Source organism: Mastomys coucha, unplaced genomic scaffold (genome assembly GCF_008632895.1).
Source record: "Mastomys coucha isolate ucsf_1 unplaced genomic scaffold, UCSF_Mcou_1 pScaffold1, whole genome shotgun sequence".
NCBI classification, from domain to species: domain Eukaryota; kingdom Metazoa; phylum Chordata; class Mammalia; order Rodentia; family Muridae; genus Mastomys; species Mastomys coucha.
This window is the reverse complement of record NW_022196891.1, coordinates 47,325,873-47,345,914: the sequence shown is the minus strand read 5'-3', so window position 1 is coordinate 47,345,914 and position 20,042 is coordinate 47,325,873. Positions and strand designations below refer to the sequence as shown.

Sequence of the window (20,042 nt, the reverse complement as noted above, 5' to 3'; positions counted from 1 at the left end):
CTGGTTTACAGAATGAATTGCAGGGCAACCAAGACTACACAGAGAGACTCTGTCTCAAAAAAGAAAACAAAATAAAAATAATAATGATGATAATAATTTTATATTAGATAGAAGATAGATAGAGAGATAGATAGATAGATAGACAGACAGAGAGATCGATAGATGATAGATGGGTAGGATAGTGTTAGAGCCAGAGGGGATGGATGTAACCATAAAAACAAGGACCTCTAAATCAACATGATCAAACTTCACAAGAAGTCACAGAGACTGAGGCAGCATGCACGGGGTCTGCACTGGTGTACATCAGGTCCCTGCATATAGATTAGGAACTTCCGTCTAGCATTTTGATGGGATTTCTGAGTGTGTGAACAAGTGGGTCCTTGATTCTCTTGGGCTCTTTCCTTTTGTTTCCTTATTTTGCTTAATTCAAATGTGTTAGTTTTATCTCGATTTATTTTATTATTATTCTTTAGAACCCTATTTGTTTTCTAATGGGTCCAGATGGGAGGGAAAGTAAGGAGGGCCTGGGAAGAGTAGAGAGAGGGGAACCATAATCAGCATACATATATATATATGTGTGTGTGTGTGTGTGTGTGTGTGTGTGTGTGTGTGTGTGTATGTGTGTGTGTGAATATATACACACACACATGTGTATGTATATATATATATGAGAAAAAATCTATTTTCCATAAAAGCAGGGGTAGGGAGGACATGAGGTTTGGAGGAAGATTTATTGGAGGGGTTGCAGAGGGCATTGTACAAGGGAAGATGAGTGGACCCAATTAATATACATTGATACATTGTACAAATATAATATTTTCAAAGAATGAATAAGAAATATTATTTGAGAAGGAGAATGTGTTGCTTTCAGATGATAGACTATTTCATACTTTGGGGTATGGGGTTTTGTTTGGTTGGTTTGGTTTTTCTGTTTGTTTGTTTGTTTGTTTGTTTGTTTGTTTTTCCATACTCCTAGCAAAGTATGACAAAAAAAAACCCTTGAAGGGATTTTTCTATGAGTTGATTTTCAATATGAGCTCAATTTTCTGGGTGACTGTGTCTAAATTCTTCATAGTCCCACCTAGGATCCAAAGCACAGAAGTACACTACACCATCAATGAGAACTCCCAAGCTCTTCTCCCATGCGTTGCTGATGGAATCCCCATGCCTGCAATTCATTGGGAAAAAGACAGTGTTCTTATAGCCAACTTGTCAGGGAAATACACTGCCCAGCCATATGGAGAACTCATCTTGGAAAATGTTGTGGTAAGTTTAACGGGCATGAGCAGACACTGTAGAGCCAACTGGCTGATTCACCTTCTTCATTTTGGCAACTTAGCTCGGAAGTATTTCCTTTAAGACTGAAAGGAAATACTCTTATAAATTCAACATAAGATTAATTGCTCTTGCATTTAATTTTATATCCTGGGAATTAGAAGTGTATTTAACAAAAGGGCTGAAACCAGTAAGTGTCCTCCTCCTGAAGTTACCATTTTACTTTCGTGGAAATTTGTATCGGAAAAGATTCTAAGTGGTCGTGCTGTTCTTGGTGCTTATAACTATGTGTCAGGATCACAAGATGGAAGACATTCCCTTGAATTTAAGTATGATGAAGAAAAATGTCAAAAGAGTGCCTTTCTCTATGTATGGTTTTAAGTAACCCAGTATAATAATTGACTTAAAAATGGAAACTCTATGGAGCTATACAAATGAGAGGCATCCTGTTCAGGATCTGTAGAGCAATAGCCACCAAGCAGAAATGGCTCAATTTCTGGGTCTTCATATTGGGGAAATCTGCAACTGCTCTTCTAGGCCTTAAGGAGATGAATGAGGAAATAAGTTTTTTAGCATCATTGTTGTTATTGTTGTTGTTGTTGTTGTTGTTGTTATTATTATTATTATTTAATTTTTTTTACAGTGTAGTTGTTATCCCTCCTGGTCTGCTCTCTGACTGTTCCTCGTCCCATACCTTCTCCCCTGTCTCCAAGAGGATGTTCCCCCCCCCACCCTCCCCCCACCCATGCACCTAACCCTCAAGAGACTTGAGGAAATAAGTTTAAAATTTGGGAGACAGTGTCATAGATACATTTAAAAGATCCTATCAATACAGCATCTTACACATAGCAGACAGGAGATATCAGTAATATGTAAAATTCTTTTTGTGAGTAATATATATGAACTAGATGTTTTAATACTTGATTTCAATAAAAAACAGACTTTTAACCTAAGTAGTCAAATCCTGGGGCAGTTAGTGGTATATAGGTAAAGAAACATTAACCTTTCCTCTTGAAAAAAGCATGCAGCCAAATTTAGATTGTTTCTATTCTGAATGGTAATAATTTTTATATTTCCAATTTTTTGGTGCTTCAGTAAAAAAAATTCTTAATATTTTAGACTAGGGCAAAACAATTATCAATAGATACATAACCTCAGTACATCTGGACACATTCAACCAACTCAATCCATATTTATCAGGTGCCTTTTCTCTGCTTTATTTAAGCAATGGGAAACATCAAAGAACTTAAGTGAGAATGAGGCAGTTATAGTGGAGAAACCAGCAGGCTCTAAGAGCAAAGAAAGAGAATAACTGAAAAATCAGAGAAAAATGGAGACAACACCAGGTACACAAGTCAGAAAGTCTGAGCAATGAGGAGGATAGCAGAGCCATCAATGAATGTAGGGATGGCTACAGAGGCAAGGGAAGGAGCACTGCCAGTTCCCTGGCTTCTCCATTATAGCTGCAGCCCTCGGATATCAACTAGTTATCCAAACAGAAATAGGAACACGTTCAGTGTTGCTACAAGTTTGATCTGGATTTCAAACACTGCACATCATCAGCCTGTGAGTGGCATTTAAAGCTGAGACACTAGATGAGATCCTCAAGGGTTTGAGACCAGAGAGAGGGAGAGAGAGACTATAGGAGGACCAAAGGCTGAATCCCTCATGAGTCAACATGAAGACATTGACATTAAGGGGAAAACACAACAAAGGATGGAGAAGGAGTAACTAGGATGTCAGCTGGGAAGCTACCAAAGTGACACCCAAGTGAAGACCCTCCAACTCAATTCAGTGTCCAGTAGGTCAAGCCTAGCAAGTGATGAAGTTGGCCATTGGACTCAGCAGGGGAGACTCATCCCACAGTATCCTCTGATGGTTTTGGTCTCTGGTCATTTTACCCTGAAGACCTACTATGTTGTCAAGATACCAACAGCCTTTGGGGTCCTTTGTTTCTTTACTACATTGCAGAGCCGCTGACCCTGTGATGTTTTCTAAGGTCTTATGAAATAAACTGTTCCAGTTCTATGTGATATGGAGTTTATGCTTAAGCTTCTATACTTTATAATTAAACTAAGATAAAATGCAAAGTCTAATGTGATGTTTGTGCTGAAAGATGGAAATGTAAATCCCCACCAGGAAAGAGTGGTGGAACCGTTCCTTGGGGGAGCAGGTGCTGGAATGTTGTGTGCATTATGTAGGAGGTTGTCATATATTGATACTTGGAAAACTTTGTTTATTTAGCTGGAAGATTCTGGCACCTACACATGTGTCGCTAACAATGCTGCTGGTGAAGATACACATACTGTGACCCTGACTGTTCATGCCCTTCCCACTTTCACGGAACTTCCTGGAGACCTGTCATTAAATAAAGGAGAACAGCTACGGTTACGTTGTAAAGCCATTGGCATCCCATTGCCCAAACTAACATGGACCTTCAACAACAATATAATTCCAGGTTGGTGATTTAACTATTCAGCTGTGAGTGCAGGCACCTGTTCACAGCCTGGCCTGGTCTCTCCATCCTCTTGGGAGGCCACTGAGGAGCCACAAGCACAGAGTTGACTCTTTCTCTTCTGTGAAATGGCTGGGAACAGGAAAACACAGGCACTCCCCTTACTTGAGAGATGGAGGCAGGAGAATCAGGAGTTCAAGGTCATCTCCAACTACTTGGTGAGCTAGAGGCCAGCCTCTGCTATTTGAGGAGTGATCACTAAATTAAGCAAATAAATAAAGCCAAAAATTTAATTCTGTAAAGTAATGTGCTTTTCTCCAGTACAGACTTACTCTTCATTCTTTTTGAAATGGATCACAAAACAATAAATCCTATGTCATAAATAAAACAGCAACAAAAAGCCTCTCCCTGAAAGCAACCAGTATTAAATCTTAGGCATCTACACTTCCCTCTGATGGACCCCTGCATTGCTGACCAGAGGGCACAGGGGCTGCTGCTAGGTATCTGCAGATTCATTCATCTTCTAGAACACAGTGAATGAACATCAGAAATGAAAAAGTCAGTTGACACATCAAGTTTCTAGCCACTGTGCCACTGTGCATTGTGTTAAAGTAGTGCCTAAGCAAAGAGCACTCATCCCTGGAAGACATGTGTCTATTTCTCTCTCTCTCTCTCTCTCTCTCTCTCTCTCTCTCTCTCTCTCTGTGTGTGTGTGTGTGTTTGAGACTATCACTTCTCCCTTTCCTCCCTCCAAACACTCCCCTATATCCCTCCTTGTTCTCTTTCAAATTCATGGTTTTCTTTTCATTGTTGCCACACACATGTGTATATATATATATATACACTTGCTTGTTTTCATCACCAAAGATGTCATCAATAACGAGTATAAACACTCCATGAGGAGTGAGTAGCTGTCCTGACTTTACACTTCTGACTTGCATCTACCAAATGCTCTGCTAGAGAAGCAGTTATAGCTTGAGATTTTTCTGTCATGATCAGTTATGTGAATGGCTGAAATTCATCAACTATATCATCTTAGTGTTTACATACTATTACCTTATAAAGAAAAGCAATATCTAAATCAGAACTCTTTTCTGAAGGCACAGAACTAATTCTGGCATTTAAACTTAAAAGCCTATTTCCCACCTAATATAACTGATGGGTTCTTTAAAATTAAGTGAGACAATGCATACAAGAAGCCATACATAATCAGATGGCAGCTTCTAAGTTAGATTCTGAATTAATTAGCATGCTCATATTATGCTCTCATTCAAATATTTTAGCTGCCTTTGTAAATATTTGCATCCTCAGCCTTTCTGATTTATTGAGAAATGTAAGTTATTATAGATTTGATCATTGTGTTGTTATTACCCACCAGGGATGTGTTTTCATGATTTTCCCTCAACCTGCCAAGTCAGTTGGATTACAACTGAAAAGGTGTTCCCACCATTGATGTAAATTGTTTGGGAAGAGAACTGGGGGTGAGATAAATGGAATGGAAAATGCCATATTTCTGAATGAAAGGTTTTTGAAACTCAGAGCAACCATGAGGCTGATTTAAGCGACAGGCCGAGATGAAAGAGGCACTTTAAAAAACTGTGGAGAGATGTTTGTTTTCATTCTCTTTTCCTGTTCCGTGGGCTGTTTTTGGTTCTTCCAATGAGTTGTCTATAGACACAGTAAATAGCTCAAGGGTGGCTCTGTGGTAAGGGCCCTCTTGTTCAGTTACGGTTCAATTGCTGACTTGCTCATAAATCTAACCTGCAAAATATTACACTGCTGGGACATTTTCCTAGGTCACTGAGAGGCATCTGTGTTGTTTCCTAATCTGTTTCCTCAGCCCACTTTGACAGCGTCAATGGACACAGTGAACTTGTTATTGAGAAGGTGTCAAAAGAGGACTCAGGCACTTACGTGTGTACAGCGGAGAACAGTGTTGGCTTTGTGAAAGCGATTGGGTTTGTTTATGTAAAAGGTAGGTGAAGATGTTCCATTTTCCCTTTGTGATTTATTCATAATGAAACTTTGTTTTCTCACTATGAAGTAATACAGCATGACTGCAGTTTGTTATCCCAATGTCCAAACATGTATAGATTCATAAGGAAAAAACAAAACATGAGTTTCAGCTGAAAGGTAAACAGGGGCTGCAGAGATTGCTCTGTGGATAGAGGGATTGTCATTTACGTGAGTTTGGATGCCCCAAACCCTTGTAAAACCTAAGTAGATGTGTCAGCCACCTACACGTCCAGCACAAGAAGACAGACAAGAGACCCTGGGGAATTGAATGCTAGATAGCCAGACTAGCTGGGATTGGTGAGTTCTAGGTTCAAAAAGAGACTCTACATCAATAAATAAATTGGTGAGTGAATGAGGAAGACATACAGCATCAACTTTGGGCCTGCACACACACAAACACCTACAGACACATATGTTCACGATACACACACATGCACAACACACACACAAGCACTTACACACATACATATGCACAACACACACACATGCACAACACACACACAAGCATTTACAAACACGCACATGTACAAGGAAAAAGTAAATATATTAAAGAGGCCATTTGACATGAAGTGCATTACCTCCACACAAGGGCTAAAGTTGCCAGCATTACTAGGGGTTAGCAAGAGTGATGACTTTGAAAATCCAGAACATTTTAAGATGGCTTTTCACTCACTGCTAAGTTATATGCCTACACGTATCAAAAGTTATAAAGTGTCAGCACCTGCTTTTCCTCCCTGCCTGTCTTATGGTATTTCCTAGAGCCCCCAGTCTTCAAAGGTGATTACCCTTCTAACTGGATTGAACCACTCGGCGGTAACGCAATCCTAAACTGCGAGGTAAAAGGAGACCCTGCCCCAACCATCCAATGGAGCCGCAAGGGGGTTGACATAGAGATTAGCCACAGAATCCGACAACTGGGTAATGGCTCTTTGGCCATCTACGGTACTGTGGTAAGTCTCACTGGAGTTGTTGGCACCATCAACACTTTGGTGCCCTGTGCCAGTGCCATTCATAGATGAGAAAAGTTTCTTCTCCAGTCCTATGCAAATCATGAAATCAAAGCTAGCCTATTCCTCCTTTTAATTTTAATGCCATATTTTAAATGTATGTTTTAACTGATATATATATATATATACATGTATATATATATTAGCATGTGTTTCCACCTATGTCCAAATTAAATGTTTATCAGATGTTATGGTAGAGATCTTCAAAATTATTCCTCTAGCTTTTTAATTTTATCTGAATTTATTTTACTATGTAATAAAATACCAGAGTCTTTCATGTTGACTAACCATAACTCAGTACCCATTCATTGTGGTTTTCCCACCACTCTCTCCAGCTCATGCCCCAAGTCTCTGGTAACCACCATCTGACTCTTAGCCTTGTCTATCCCACCATCTGACTCTCAGCCTTGTCACCACCATCTGACTCTCAGCCTTGTCTATCCCACCATCTGACTCTCAGCCTTGTCTATCCCACCTAGGAATGGAATCACACAGTACTTCTTTTCCTGTGCCTGGCATATGTCACTTATCATAACGATTTCCAGTTCTGTCTGCCTTGTCACAGATAACAGAATTCTGTCCTTTACTGTGATGAGTAGTATAGCCTTGTATATATGGACACCATTACTTCATCCCCCAACTAAGGTCTTCTGAAACTATGAAGGAATAATGTAAGTTGATACTCTTGCTCTTGCAAATAAGTATGGGCAATAAAACAATTTTGTGGGTTTTTCCCAATCATTCATCTATTATCTACTGTTAGGAGATAAACTTCTCAAATCTATTTTAGAACAAGAACATCGAAATGTTAAAAACATGGTTATAAGTAAGCTATAGGATAGATTTCATCAGGAAACTAATAAATATGCAAGGCTCTGATCATGTTTCAGTATTCAGAAAGGAGAATAAAGACACGATTCACCTAAATACTTCTTCCCTAGAGTAGCTTCTTAACTCACACTTGGTGAGCTCTTTAATGTTCTTTCATATTTAATTAATTAAAAACAATTGAAACACATCATTGCCTAATCCAGTGGGACTTTCTTGGTCTTTCAATTTTTCTAGTTTTAATCAATGTCATATTGTCTGTACTTCATGGCTGCCTCTTCCTTCTACACAATTAATATTTCTCAAACTTTCAAGACTTCTTTGAATACCATTATTAATGCACAAGGTCTTTTAATTATACAACTTCATAGTCCTAAACCTGTGGCATCAGCCTGGAGTCTTCCCAATCCCATTTCCAGCTGCCCACTAGAAGCTCCCATATGTATTAAATATTAAAACTTCAAGCTAAGCCTATATATGGTATTGTAAATAAGTAAAATTCAAATAGCACATTTTCTGTGTTATATATGTATAAATTTATGAACGATTATAATGTATTATTACAACTAGATTCATTCTTCACTTTCCTTAATTTCAAACTCCCTATGAACCCAGCTTGATACATTTTCAAAAACTCCAATTAGAAAGAACTCAGTATTGGTTAATCCTTTGTGGCTAGTTTAATGGATTCTGAGATGGCCATGATCATACCATTTACATTTTTCTTTCATAGTTTTTAAGAGGTGGTAATGAAATGATGCCATTTTTACTTAGATTTCCTGGGACTCAATATTATATAAAATGTTTTAATTTTGGAATTTCTTTTTCCTTCACTTCTCTTCCTCTCATTTTTTAACCTAGCTATGAGGGTAGACATGGGTGGGTGTGCTATTTTCTTTAAAATGCTTTCCCAAAATTTAAATTCCAAATGAACTATCCTATTGAAAAGGGGATGTGCCCTACAGACCTCTGTTCTCACAGCACACTTACTTCTGTAGAATGAAGATGCTGGTGACTATACATGCGTGGCTGCCAATGAGGCTGGAGTGGTGGAGCGCAGCATGAGCCTGACTCTGCAAAGTAAGCTCTTCTCTCAGTCTCCAGCCAACACACAGCAGGACTGTTGTCTACTGGAGAATGACTGTTTCCTTTAAACCTGCAACATGTATTTTGAACAGCAGCTTTCATAGTATGTCCATTTCCCTTTCCTGGAGACATGGGAGCAGACATGTGCCATGAAGCACAACCCCAATGTGCTTCCACACATTCCTTTCCCGCTCTTATCTGACACCCGCAGTTTTAAGTCACAGTATCTTGGTGGCAGAACCTTTTGACAACAGTGAGTGCCCTCTGTGGTTTACCAGAATCTTGCCACTGCTTTCAAAGATGGCATTTTATACGCTTTTAAAATATGTACTAAATATATTGTGTGAGAGAAAAAATATTTTCAATAAGAGGAAAAAATATATTAAAACTGGAGAGTAATTTAAAGGCACTCAGAAAGCATCCAGGTGGACTGGCAGAAGCCCTCTTTCATGAAATAGCTGTATCTTCAGATTGGAGCATTTGCTCTTCATGGAGTCCCTCGGATGCCATCAGCAGGCAGAGCTTCCTAAACCAGAGGAGCACAACAGGCTCTGCTGACCTAAGTCAGGAGAAACGTCATCAGGTCAGCTAACACATAAATCTTGACACTGAATCCTTTCAATCCCTAACATGAAAAGGCCAAAAATACTATTGACATTAAGCTCAAAGCACAGAGTGGTGTTTTCATTCAGAAGAAATGCTTGTATTTGATGGATGATTATGTAAATGATGTGCTTCATTTAACCTGAAATATGTATACATGGTATATTATATTACATTCTAGCTTTATAGACATCAAAAATGTCCATAGTATCTAAATCAAGAGTATAAGTTTAACTGCATACTTTTTTTGGTCATGGTATCAGGAGCACACAAGCTTATTCAGTAACTTTATCCATACTTAGTGTGCATGATAAACCAGATATAATGTCAGTTTGCAAATACATAATGTTATCTAGATATATGGAAGTAAGTGAAAGCAATGACCATTTCTATAGTGATATGCGTGATTGAAACAGCAGCTTATATTGCTGTTTAGTTCTATATGCTACGTACATTTCTATATGCTACGTACAGTTCTGTATGCTACGTACATTTCTATATGCTCCATACAGTTCTATATGCTACGTACAGTTCTATATGGTGCTTGGTACTTGCTGAGACAGCAGAGCTAAGATGAGAAAATGTCTTTTCTCAAAACATGTCAGTAACTCTTATTAAAAACAACACTCACATACAAGTGTTACAACAAAATGTGTTTGCTTCCATTTTGTTTTATGCTTTAGATAGTAAGGTATGCTTGTGTCTATATAAAATAGGCTGCCACCATGGAGAAGTCGCTGATGCCTCTCTTCTCTCTCTAAGTCAGCCACCACTCAATTTAACCTCAACAACCCTGTGTGGTCATCGCACGGTTCTCTTTTTCTTCAATGTCTTTGCTGCCCTCTGCTCCCTTACTCAACAACAATGTCATCTGAGATTCTTTGGGGGGAAAGGAGAGCTTAGTTTTTAGCAAATACTAGAGACTTTATGAAGGACCACCCTCTCCCCTGAGGTCAAGCATCCTTTCTAAGTCATAAAACTACCAAACCTATCTCCATGCTGTGTCTCTCACAAAATGGTGATATCTTCTCCCTGAAATTACCCTCCTCAGTTTTGAAAACACAGTTTTCAAGCTAATTTTACAAACAAGCACAACAATATAGAGATAAGCATCCTGCCAGCAGCTACATTCAACTCCTCGTGCATCTGGTCCTTTCCAGGAACTTCGGTTGGGTTGCTGACCCTGCCCAGATGCTGGCAGCCTCTCCCTCCTCCTGAAACTCCTTCTTTTCATATCAGGATTCCCATTTCTTTGTATTTAACTCTTCAGAGGTCAGTTCTCTGTATCATTCATAAACCAGCCTTATGTCCATCTCTTAATTCCCTCCTACACTCTCTGTTTCATCATCTCAGATGGTGCTTCTCTCCCTTTTGAAGCGATCTCATGAGTTATGAAAGACAGAGCCACATTCCTTGTTGACATTGCTTTTGAAATTCCTATGTGCACTCTCCTGACTCCACCTGCTATCTAGGATTGCTCACATGAGTGTCTCACATGAGGTCAATGTCCTAAAACAATACAAATCACCACCCACTTCTCACCCGCCTCCTGTCGGATCTCCTTTCTTCTGTATGTTACTGAGTTACCCAAACACAGACTTTCCTGCCCAGCTTATCAGGTCTTTTCTTTAATCCATTCTACTCCATGGCAAAATTCCTTTCAAAATGAAGTCACCACATTTTGTAGGATAAAATCTTAACCTAGCCCCTTAACAACCAAGACCCAGTATCGACTTCCTTCACAGGTTCTCCTGTTATCACTCTTGAGCCAGTGGAAACTGTTGTGGATGCTGGTGGCAGAGTCATACTGGATTGCCAAGCCACTGGTGAACCACAGCCAAGCATCACATGGTCCCGCCAAGGGCACCCCATCCCCTGGGATAACCGACTTACCATGCTGCCTAACAGCTCATTATACATCGCTGCTGCTCACAAGGAAGATACCTCTGAATATGAGTGTGTTGCCCGAAACTTGATGGGCTCTGTCCTGGTCAGAGTGCCTGTCATAGTCCAGGGTAAGTAGGAAATGGAACTCAAGACAGCTCAGATTCCCAGTCTCCTAACAGTTTACCAACTAATGAGATTAAAACAACACAGTTTAGAGTATTCAAATGCCATGCTAATCATCCAGAATCCTAAAGTAAACTTTCCTTGAAAACTAAGCAAAAATGTTCAGAAAGTGATATATATCATATATAGAGAGAAATATATATTATATAGAGAGACAAAGATGATAGATAGATAGAGAGAGAGATAAGATAGATAAGATAGAAATGATAGAAAGATACACACACACTCACATACACACAACCACATACACATGCACACACACACACACTCACATACACACAACCACATACACATGCACACAAACACACACACACACACACACACACACACACACACGGTAAGCAGTATGTGAATTTCTTCATCTCTTGTTCTTCCCATAGCCACAACCACATGACTCCGCAAAGGATCTGAGAGGGGATTTCATTGACTGAATTATAGTCTCTCTTCTAGATATTAATTTTACCCCTAAGGGAAAGTTTTCATAGCTGCTCCCCAGCAATCACACTCAGCTCTCTACTCAGTATGTAACTTCAATGAAATTATTCTTAGAAACTTTCACTTGTGAACCTGAGACAACCTACAATGTTCTGTTTGCAGTGCATGGTGGGTTTTCATTGTGGTCTGTCTGGAGGCCCTGCAGTGTCACCTGTGGAAAAGGCATCCAAAAGAGGAACCGGCTGTGCGACAACCCACCCCCAGCCAATGGAGGGAGGCCATGCCAAGGGTCAGATTCAGAAGTGCGCCACTGTCAAAATAAGTTGTGTCCAGGTATACTTCTGCATTCAGTGCGTAAGCAGGTGTTTAATAGACACTAAGTTATGTTCCCTACCTTGTGCCTGCCTCGGGTTAGTACTTGACATTTGACTTTAGCTAACAGTGTGATGGTTTTTCTTCCCTGTAGTGGATGGTCACTGGTCTGAATGGAGTTTCTGGGAAGAATGCTCAAGAAGCTGTGGGCATGGCAACCAAACTAGGACGAGAACTTGCAACAACCCAGCAGCTCAGCATGGTGGGCAACCATGTGAGGGGCAAGCTGTGGAAACCATCATGTGTAACATCAGGCCTTGCCCAGGTGAGGATCCACCAGACACCAGCAGAGGTTTAGCATGTTAACTCCTACCATGGAATCAAGATTCCTTTTTCCTTCACTGTGAAAAGATGTTATGGCTTCTATTTTCAGGAACATGTTCACTCTCTGTTGTTTTCCTGTCTCATAAAGAGCCTTGTGAAGGAATGACAGGATCACAGTAAAACATCTCACTTAAATGAGCAGGAAAGTGGCCCTGTACTTGGTGTATTTTTAAGTATGCACAGAAACTTAAGTATATAGGAACTCATATACTGAAAGATGATGAGTTCTTAAGGTGGCATGTAATCTAGTCACCCATTTTGAAGGAAGGAAATGAGCTCAGAGGGGTTAAAAAGAACTGTGCCACTGGCAAGGAGCATTCTAGCAGCATGGCATTGACCATCTCACCTGTCGACCTTGCCGATGAGCGCCTTGCCAGATGCTTGGGCGTCCTGTTGTTGCTTACTTAGGATTGCATACCTCTTTCAGATTCAAGTGACAGAACTCAACTTAAATAAACAAAAAAAAATTCTTCATTCAGGTATAATTGGATGCAAGGATTTGTCCAGTGTTTCTACTAGTGTGTTGGCCATTTCTGATCTCCACTAATATTCTCTTTGGCTTAATTCTCCATTAAATTCTTACCATGTGTGGAAAAAATGATGACAGGCAACTGGTGGCTCACGGTGGCCTTGTAATCTCAGACCTCAGAGTGGAAAAGTTCCTCTACTCTGAGATTCATTTCAGCTGCTGAGAAATAACTATGTTCGAGTTCAGTTTGTCTCATGTTTTTGTCTGAACTGAACTAAATCTAGCTGGTGAGCACACTGGGAGCAGCATGAGTGACATCCTCATGTAGGACATCAAGGGACTGGACTCCTTGTTGGACCTTTAGGAAAGACCATGTAGAAGAGAAGGAGGATGAGTCAGGAACCAATTCATTCATTCATTCATCCATTCATTCACCTAGACTCTAGACAATGTTTATGTGTACTTTTTATTTGAAGATATTATAATTTCTAAGCACTTTATTGGGTGGAATATGAAGTATTCTAGTGAATACAAATAGAACATTAAGTAGGGAGTAATTTTTAATATTGATAAGTATACTGAATAAACTCAAAAGAGAGGATTGATAGAACAAAACTGAGAAAATATTCAAAAGGAGAGTCACTAAACCAGCTATTATGTCTTGTGCACATGAATCAAACATTTATAAAGTGATGGAAATGTAGTAATTAATTCATTAACTAAGGTTGAATGGTTAGTAAAACAGAGCTGAAGATCTGATCCAAGCCTGCTATGATCCCCAAGTCTATATATTTGGATCTTCAGTACCAGTCCAGAAGTTTGGTTTTCACTAAAGAAGGTACTAATGTGTGAGTAGTGGTAATAATCTATAATCTACATACCTAAAATCTTTCCCAAAAATAGACAGACAGGCAGACAGGCAGACAGGGAAAAACCACTACCCCGAAGTCTTTAACATAATAAAAAGCCAAGGGTTTGCTTTAGTCTTAAAAAGAAATATGAATACCTAATTAGAGAACTTGTATGCCATCTGTCAGGTGTATTATTAATGAAATTATATAATTAAAGTCTAAAGGGTGTTTGCAATTGGATTAAAATAAATATCAGTGTACCCTACATGCTTGGTAGCTATTGTTTACTATAATTTTTGCTTGGTGTTTTATTGTTTTACTGTTTTTTAGTAATGCCACTCCCATGGGTAGATACCCACCACTGAGGCAATAGGGTACCGCAAACACTAGCAGGCACTGCTATTTCCCCTTAGCGTATGTATGTGCAAGGATAGTTTACAGCTAGATAAGCATTCTATTAGTCTTCACCCACTAGTGCTAGCACATACTTGCTTATTGCATGCATCCATTACTTTTATGCTTTTCATAAAATATTAATTCTTCTGTTAAATATTGTACATCTGTTATTGCTTCCTATTGCAAAGAACTTTTTGCTTGTTGTTTCTTTATTGATTGATTTTTTTGGTAGTGTAATTAATCAAGTATAATCCAGGGCATTAATAATACACTGTTAATTTATCTATTGTTATCCTCAACATATCCTGGATTTGGTTTTGGAAGTTTCAGAACGCCCTGAGTATTGAAGCCTAGCACACAGAACCCAAAACTCTTGCCTCTAAGGCTGCGTGCCCCTCAGACTCCGCATCTTTTCTAGAGTGTCTTCTCCTAGCCCTGGTCCCTGCTGCTCTGCAAAGAGCTTCCACCTATTACATCAAATGAACTTACTGTGCCTTGAATTCTTCTTTAGCAGCTCCTCTCTACTTGTGCTTTGTTCATGATTTGATTTAGCTCTTTGGGACGTTTTCAGTATCATCTGAACCCTGTGATGTTGTATGTAGTATTGTCTGAACCCTGTGATGATGTATGTGGTATTGTCTGAACCCTGTGATATTGTATGTGGTATTGTCTGAACTCTGTGATATTGTATGTGGTATTGTCTGAACCCTGTGATATTGTATGTGGTATTGCCTGAACCCTGTGATGTCATATGTGGTATTGTCTGAACCCTGTGATGTCGTATGTGGTATTGTCTGAACCCTGTGATATTGTATGTGGTATTGTCTGAATCCTGTGATGTTGTATGTGGTATTGTCTGAACCCTGTGATGATGTATGTGGTATTGTCTGAATCCTGTGATGTTGTATGTGGTATTGTCTGAATACTGTGATGTCATATGTGGTATTGTCTGTATGCTGGTTCACACTGTCTTTCTTCTTTCTCTCATTTTTTTTTCTTTCTCTCTTTCCTTTTTGTTTCTTTCTTTCTTTTGGCATATCTGTCTAAATAAAAGAAGGTTTTCAATTCTACTGCATCTTGTGTCATAAAAGTCAATTTTGTTAGGATTTCTTTGTGAATTAAATATAAAAAGACCAAACTTTTTCAAAGAGGGTTTCAAGCATCTGTTTGCATAGAGGAGAAACAGAGACATTACATAACAAACACCACTCGACTCTAGGCTCCTTTGATAAAGCATCCTTATGTTGTCAGAGGTTTGGATTTGGTTAACGGACATCCTTGAAATGTAACTATATCAAAGCCACCGGGTATGCAGAGCAATGGCTGAGAGCTGTAAGCGTCATACTCCAGGCCAGGTTTTAAATGCTCCCTCCAGGTTTCTTAGGTTTAGTCAAATATTGTCTTAGAACAAATTCTTATGTGATCATGTTTGCCTCTATCTATAAAGAAGGAGAATAAGTAGTCACCTTTATCAAAGATCAATTAATTATGAGAAAATGCAAGATTTTAATATTTTCTTTAAAATTATAACCTTATTGGTTGATTTTAATTTTGCAGCTTTTTATAAGTTGTGTTGAGAATACTGAGATTCAAGTCTTAACCCCTCTTTTGGTTCATATTTTGGTAAAGCTAGTGACCAAAGAAGTATATTCTATGGGCACCATATCTAGAAAGTTCTTTAAAGAAAATACAGCCCAATACTGACACTTGCATAAGAGAAAGCATGGTGCTGATTCTCAGCCCAAGCACCTGGTAGGAAGCGTGAGGCTGCTCCAGGCCTGTGGGCAGATGCCGTAATGTGTTAGGTACCAAAAGGAAGCCCTTCAGTGCAGTCCTTGGAAACTACTGGTCAGTTTTGCTTCTGTTGTTTAACAAGTAGGTGAGTGTGTTATTCAGAATTTCTAATTCATGAACATTATGTAATGGAGAAAACTGTTCAAAGACTTAGACCTGTGCAAATCACCCTGTTGTCGAAAGATCCCAGAACATGCATAAGTAGGATGCCAGGCCATGTTTAGAGATGTACTCTTGCAATGTTAGATCCAAAATAGCCTTGTTGAAAGTTTCATGTTACCTACAGCACATCTCAATCTATTAGACAGACTTGCTTAGCTGCTTCTAGTCTCCACCACCATCCCTAGGGCACCAAATGTGGACAAGTACTTAGCAAAAGTTTAAACATTTGGGTTCTGTTTATATATGGTGGCTTGATTAAATTTGATTTTAATAAAATGGCCTCCTTTGAATAATTGTAAGCATTTATTTTGGCCTTAGTTAAGCTTTCTGAATGTCCCTGGACACAAATCCCTTTGAAAGCCAAACATGTAAAAAGAAGAACATCATTAGTTATATTTCTTTTGGTTCAATTTTAGTTATTTTAGGTTGTGGGAATTTTAACTTACTATGGAGTTAATTTATTTGCATAATTTTGTTGTTTAAATAACTATGGTTCTGTGGCTTGAAACTGTCTCTGGTGTTTGTAGTCCATGGTGTGTGGAATGCTTGGCAGCCTTGGGGTATGTGCAGCAAAAGCTGTGGAAAAGGCAGTCAGACCAGAACAAGACTTTGCAACAACCCGCCACCATCATTTGGTGGAGCCTACTGCAGTGGAGCAGAGACGCAGATGCAAGTCTGCAACGAGAGACACTGTCCAGGTGAGAGACGTAAAGTAAGGTTACTACATTAAACCAATTAACATCTACCTCTCATGCAACAGTGTCATTCCCCTTAATACGGCCATGGTTTGACCTGGTCTACTTATGTTTGTGTGTGTGTGTGTGTGTGTGTGTGTGTGTGTGTGTGTGTGTGTGTGTGTGTGTGTGTGTGTGTGTGTGTACCTGTAAAAGCCAGAAGGCGTCAGAGGCTCTGAATTTACAGGCGGCTGTGAGCCACCCAGCATGGCGGCTGAGAACCAAACTCACCTCCTCTGAAAGAGCCCTAAGCACTTACTATCTGAGCCACCTCTACACCCAGCCACCCTGACCATGTTTTTTGTGTAGTGACCAAGCATATTCTCTGTTAATCCAGTGGATGGCAGGTGGGCGATGTGGAGCAGTTGGAGTGCCTGTACTGTATCCTGTGGAGGAGGGGCCAGGAAGAGAACAAGGGACTGTTCTGACCCAGTGCCACAGTATGGAGGAAACAAATGTGAAGGGACTGGTGTCCAGAGTGACTTCTGCAATAGTGACCCTTGTCCAAGTGAGTGTTGGAAACAGCAAGCCCATGCTACCTCCTTAAATCTTTGCTATGGCCTCCAGTCCTTATTGTGTTGTTCGATCTTTGACCTTTAGTTTGGAATGCCAAAGAAATGTCTGGTTTTAATGAGTTCTGAAGTTACAGTCTCTGCCCCTTGAGAGTAGAGACTATCTATCATATCACCTCTAGCTCATGGGATAATTTAAATATAATATCAGACCAACTGAAGGGAATCCCATCATTATTAGCATATGTTCTCTGTCTCTGTTGAAAACATCACCCAGATCACTTGGTGATTTGGAAAGATACCCATTTATTGGTTCATTTTCTTTCTGATTATTTCTTGAAGGGTTCTCCTTGATTTGGGGATGAATGTCATGGTTTCTTTCATGTCTTCACTTTAGAGCTCTGTTTTATGTCAAATTATTTCACACTGTAGCCCATGGTAACTGGAGCCCTTGGAGCGGCTGGGGGACATGCAGCCGGACGTGCAATGGAGGGCAGATGAGGCGGTACCGCACGTGTGATAATCCACGTCCCTCCAACGGAGGAAGAGCCTGTGGAGGTCCAGATACACAGATCCAGAGGTGCAACACTGACATGTGTCCTGGTGAGCGAACCTCTTCACTTAGTGATCCTTGCTGTCCCCTTGCCACTTGCATGTCAGGAGTGTCCTACACAAAGATTTTAAAGCTGATTCATTAATATTGAATGTCCCATTCTTGTTCTCAGTGGATGGAAGTTGGGGAACATGGCACAGCTGGAGCCATTGTTCTGTCTCTTGTGGAGGAGGTGAAAGGACTCGAAAGCGGCTATGTGACAACCCAGTGCCATCTAAAAGTGGCCGTTCCTGTCCAGGAGATGCCACCCAGGTTTCCAGATGCAACATGCAAGCATGTCCAGGTAAGTAAGCGAGCTGTGCTTCAACATGCAGGCAAGTCCAGGTAAGTAAGCGAGCTGTGCTTCAGCAAGACAGTTGCTAGCACAAATTTAGAGGCTTCATACAAATTAGAAAAATGTATCATTTGGAGCCCACAATTAATAAAACAACTCTGGAGTTGTCATTTTTAAGAATGTGCTCCCTTCCGCCTTTAAGAGTGTTGACTGCTGGGTTTTGGCTCTGCTCACGCCTTGGGGCTTCCTTGTGTCAGAGGACAGATTTCTAAAGATGATAGGGAGGCCAACATTGAGAGTTCCATATTGTTAAAATGGGAAAACTATTGGACCTTAAGTTTTCTTAAATTTTCTTAAGAAATAAAATGTCCCTGAAAATGGACACGGCCCCCCTTGACAGGGTGAGAATGATTTATGTTGAGACTTTTATATAGAACTAGACAAACTGCAAGGATGTCTACTCCCCAGCTGCTCAGTAAGCATGCTCTATGCACAAAGGGTCACGGGAGTTGAGATGCCTTCCTAGAGGAAGAGAACAGTTCTGGCTTCAGATAATGTGTTTCCTAGTCCAGATAGATGGACAGTTTGCTTCCCAGAGTCGGACAAGATTTTCAGGAACTCAACCAGGTAGCCAGATGGAGGAAACATCTGTTTCAGTGCCAGGACTCAAGCTCCCCGGTTAACATAGAAGCCATGCTTGTCAAGAATCATCCAGAAAATTGAAAATAACAACCCTGCCCACCAAGTCTCTCTCTCCTCTGCTTAGGACCAAGGAAAGAGGAACATTTTTGTATCTGTCCTTTTATCAGATTGTTTTGGTATGAATTTTACAATGCTGTCAAAATTGTAATATAGTTATCAATTTTTTTACAAGTTAATTATTATCTGATAGATATATACAATAAAGAATGCTCTAGCTATAGCTCAAACCTGCTGATACCTCCCAACTTCAAAGGGAGTAATACATACATACATGCATATATACATACATACATACATACATACATATATACCACCCACACATGAGGACACACAATGATTTAGACTGGACAATATATCATATTTATGCTGGAAGTGATCTGTAACAAGGATTAAATGGTATTTTATTGGTGAGATCTTTCCCTGTTTTACACATGGAAACAGTAGATAAAAAGAACAAGGGTTTGCCTGGCAGTGGTGGCGCACACCTTTAATCCCAGCACTTGAGAGACAGAGGCAAGCAGATTTCTGAGTTTGAGGACAGCCTGGTCTACAGAGTGACTTCCAGGACAGCCAGGGCTACACAGAGAAACCCTGTCTCAAAAAACAAAAAACAAAACAAAACAAAAAAATCACAGGTTTGTATTACTAAGAGTAATGACCAGTTCTGCGCAACTGTATTCCTCTTCTCTAAGTTCGTAGCCCTGAGCAGCATGCCCCCAGGCCTCTGCCCTCACCCTTGGCCCCTGGTAACCTCTGTTCTGCTGTGTCTGTTTCCATGTTCAATTTCCCCGGAACTATGCATTATTCTTCCAGTGATAAGAGAATAGGTTTAAGTATTGTCACAATGAAAACAGTAGGTGATGAGGTGACAAATATTCTAACTGGCTAATTTTGTCTTTCCCTTGATATATATATATTTTAAAACAACACATTATCCATATTAAATATACATAAATTGTAAGTTAGCAATTTAAGTGAAAAAATAAGTCCCTATTCCAAAACATGTTTTAAAGCCAAGAAGATACTGTGTTTTAGTTCTCTCTCATTCTCTCTCTCTCTCTCTC

The 20,042-nt window shown here is 39.8% G+C and overlaps 1 protein-coding gene across 3 annotated transcripts in view; it reads left to right on the top strand.

The window, feature by feature from the left end:
- The window catches only part of Hmcn1 (hemicentin 1), a 473,399-nt gene that overhangs the window by 414,353 nt on the left and 39,004 nt on the right, over positions 1-20,042 (top strand). For all 3 annotated transcript variants that reach the window (XM_031384523.1, XM_031384530.1, XM_031384516.1), the window contains 12 exons: positions 1,076-1,266; positions 3,520-3,733; positions 5,571-5,705; positions 6,506-6,696; positions 8,580-8,661; positions 11,016-11,285; positions 11,938-12,108; positions 12,242-12,412; positions 16,671-16,841; positions 17,215-17,385; positions 17,822-17,992; positions 18,115-18,285. In XM_031384523.1, the coding sequence (XP_031240383.1) occupies positions 1,076-1,266; positions 3,520-3,733; positions 5,571-5,705; positions 6,506-6,696; positions 8,580-8,661; positions 11,016-11,285; positions 11,938-12,108; positions 12,242-12,412; positions 16,671-16,841; positions 17,215-17,385; positions 17,822-17,992; positions 18,115-18,285 (2,109 nt within the window). The remainder of the gene's footprint in view (positions 1-1,075; positions 1,267-3,519; positions 3,734-5,570; positions 5,706-6,505; positions 6,697-8,579; positions 8,662-11,015; positions 11,286-11,937; positions 12,109-12,241; positions 12,413-16,670; positions 16,842-17,214; positions 17,386-17,821; positions 17,993-18,114; positions 18,286-20,042) is intronic.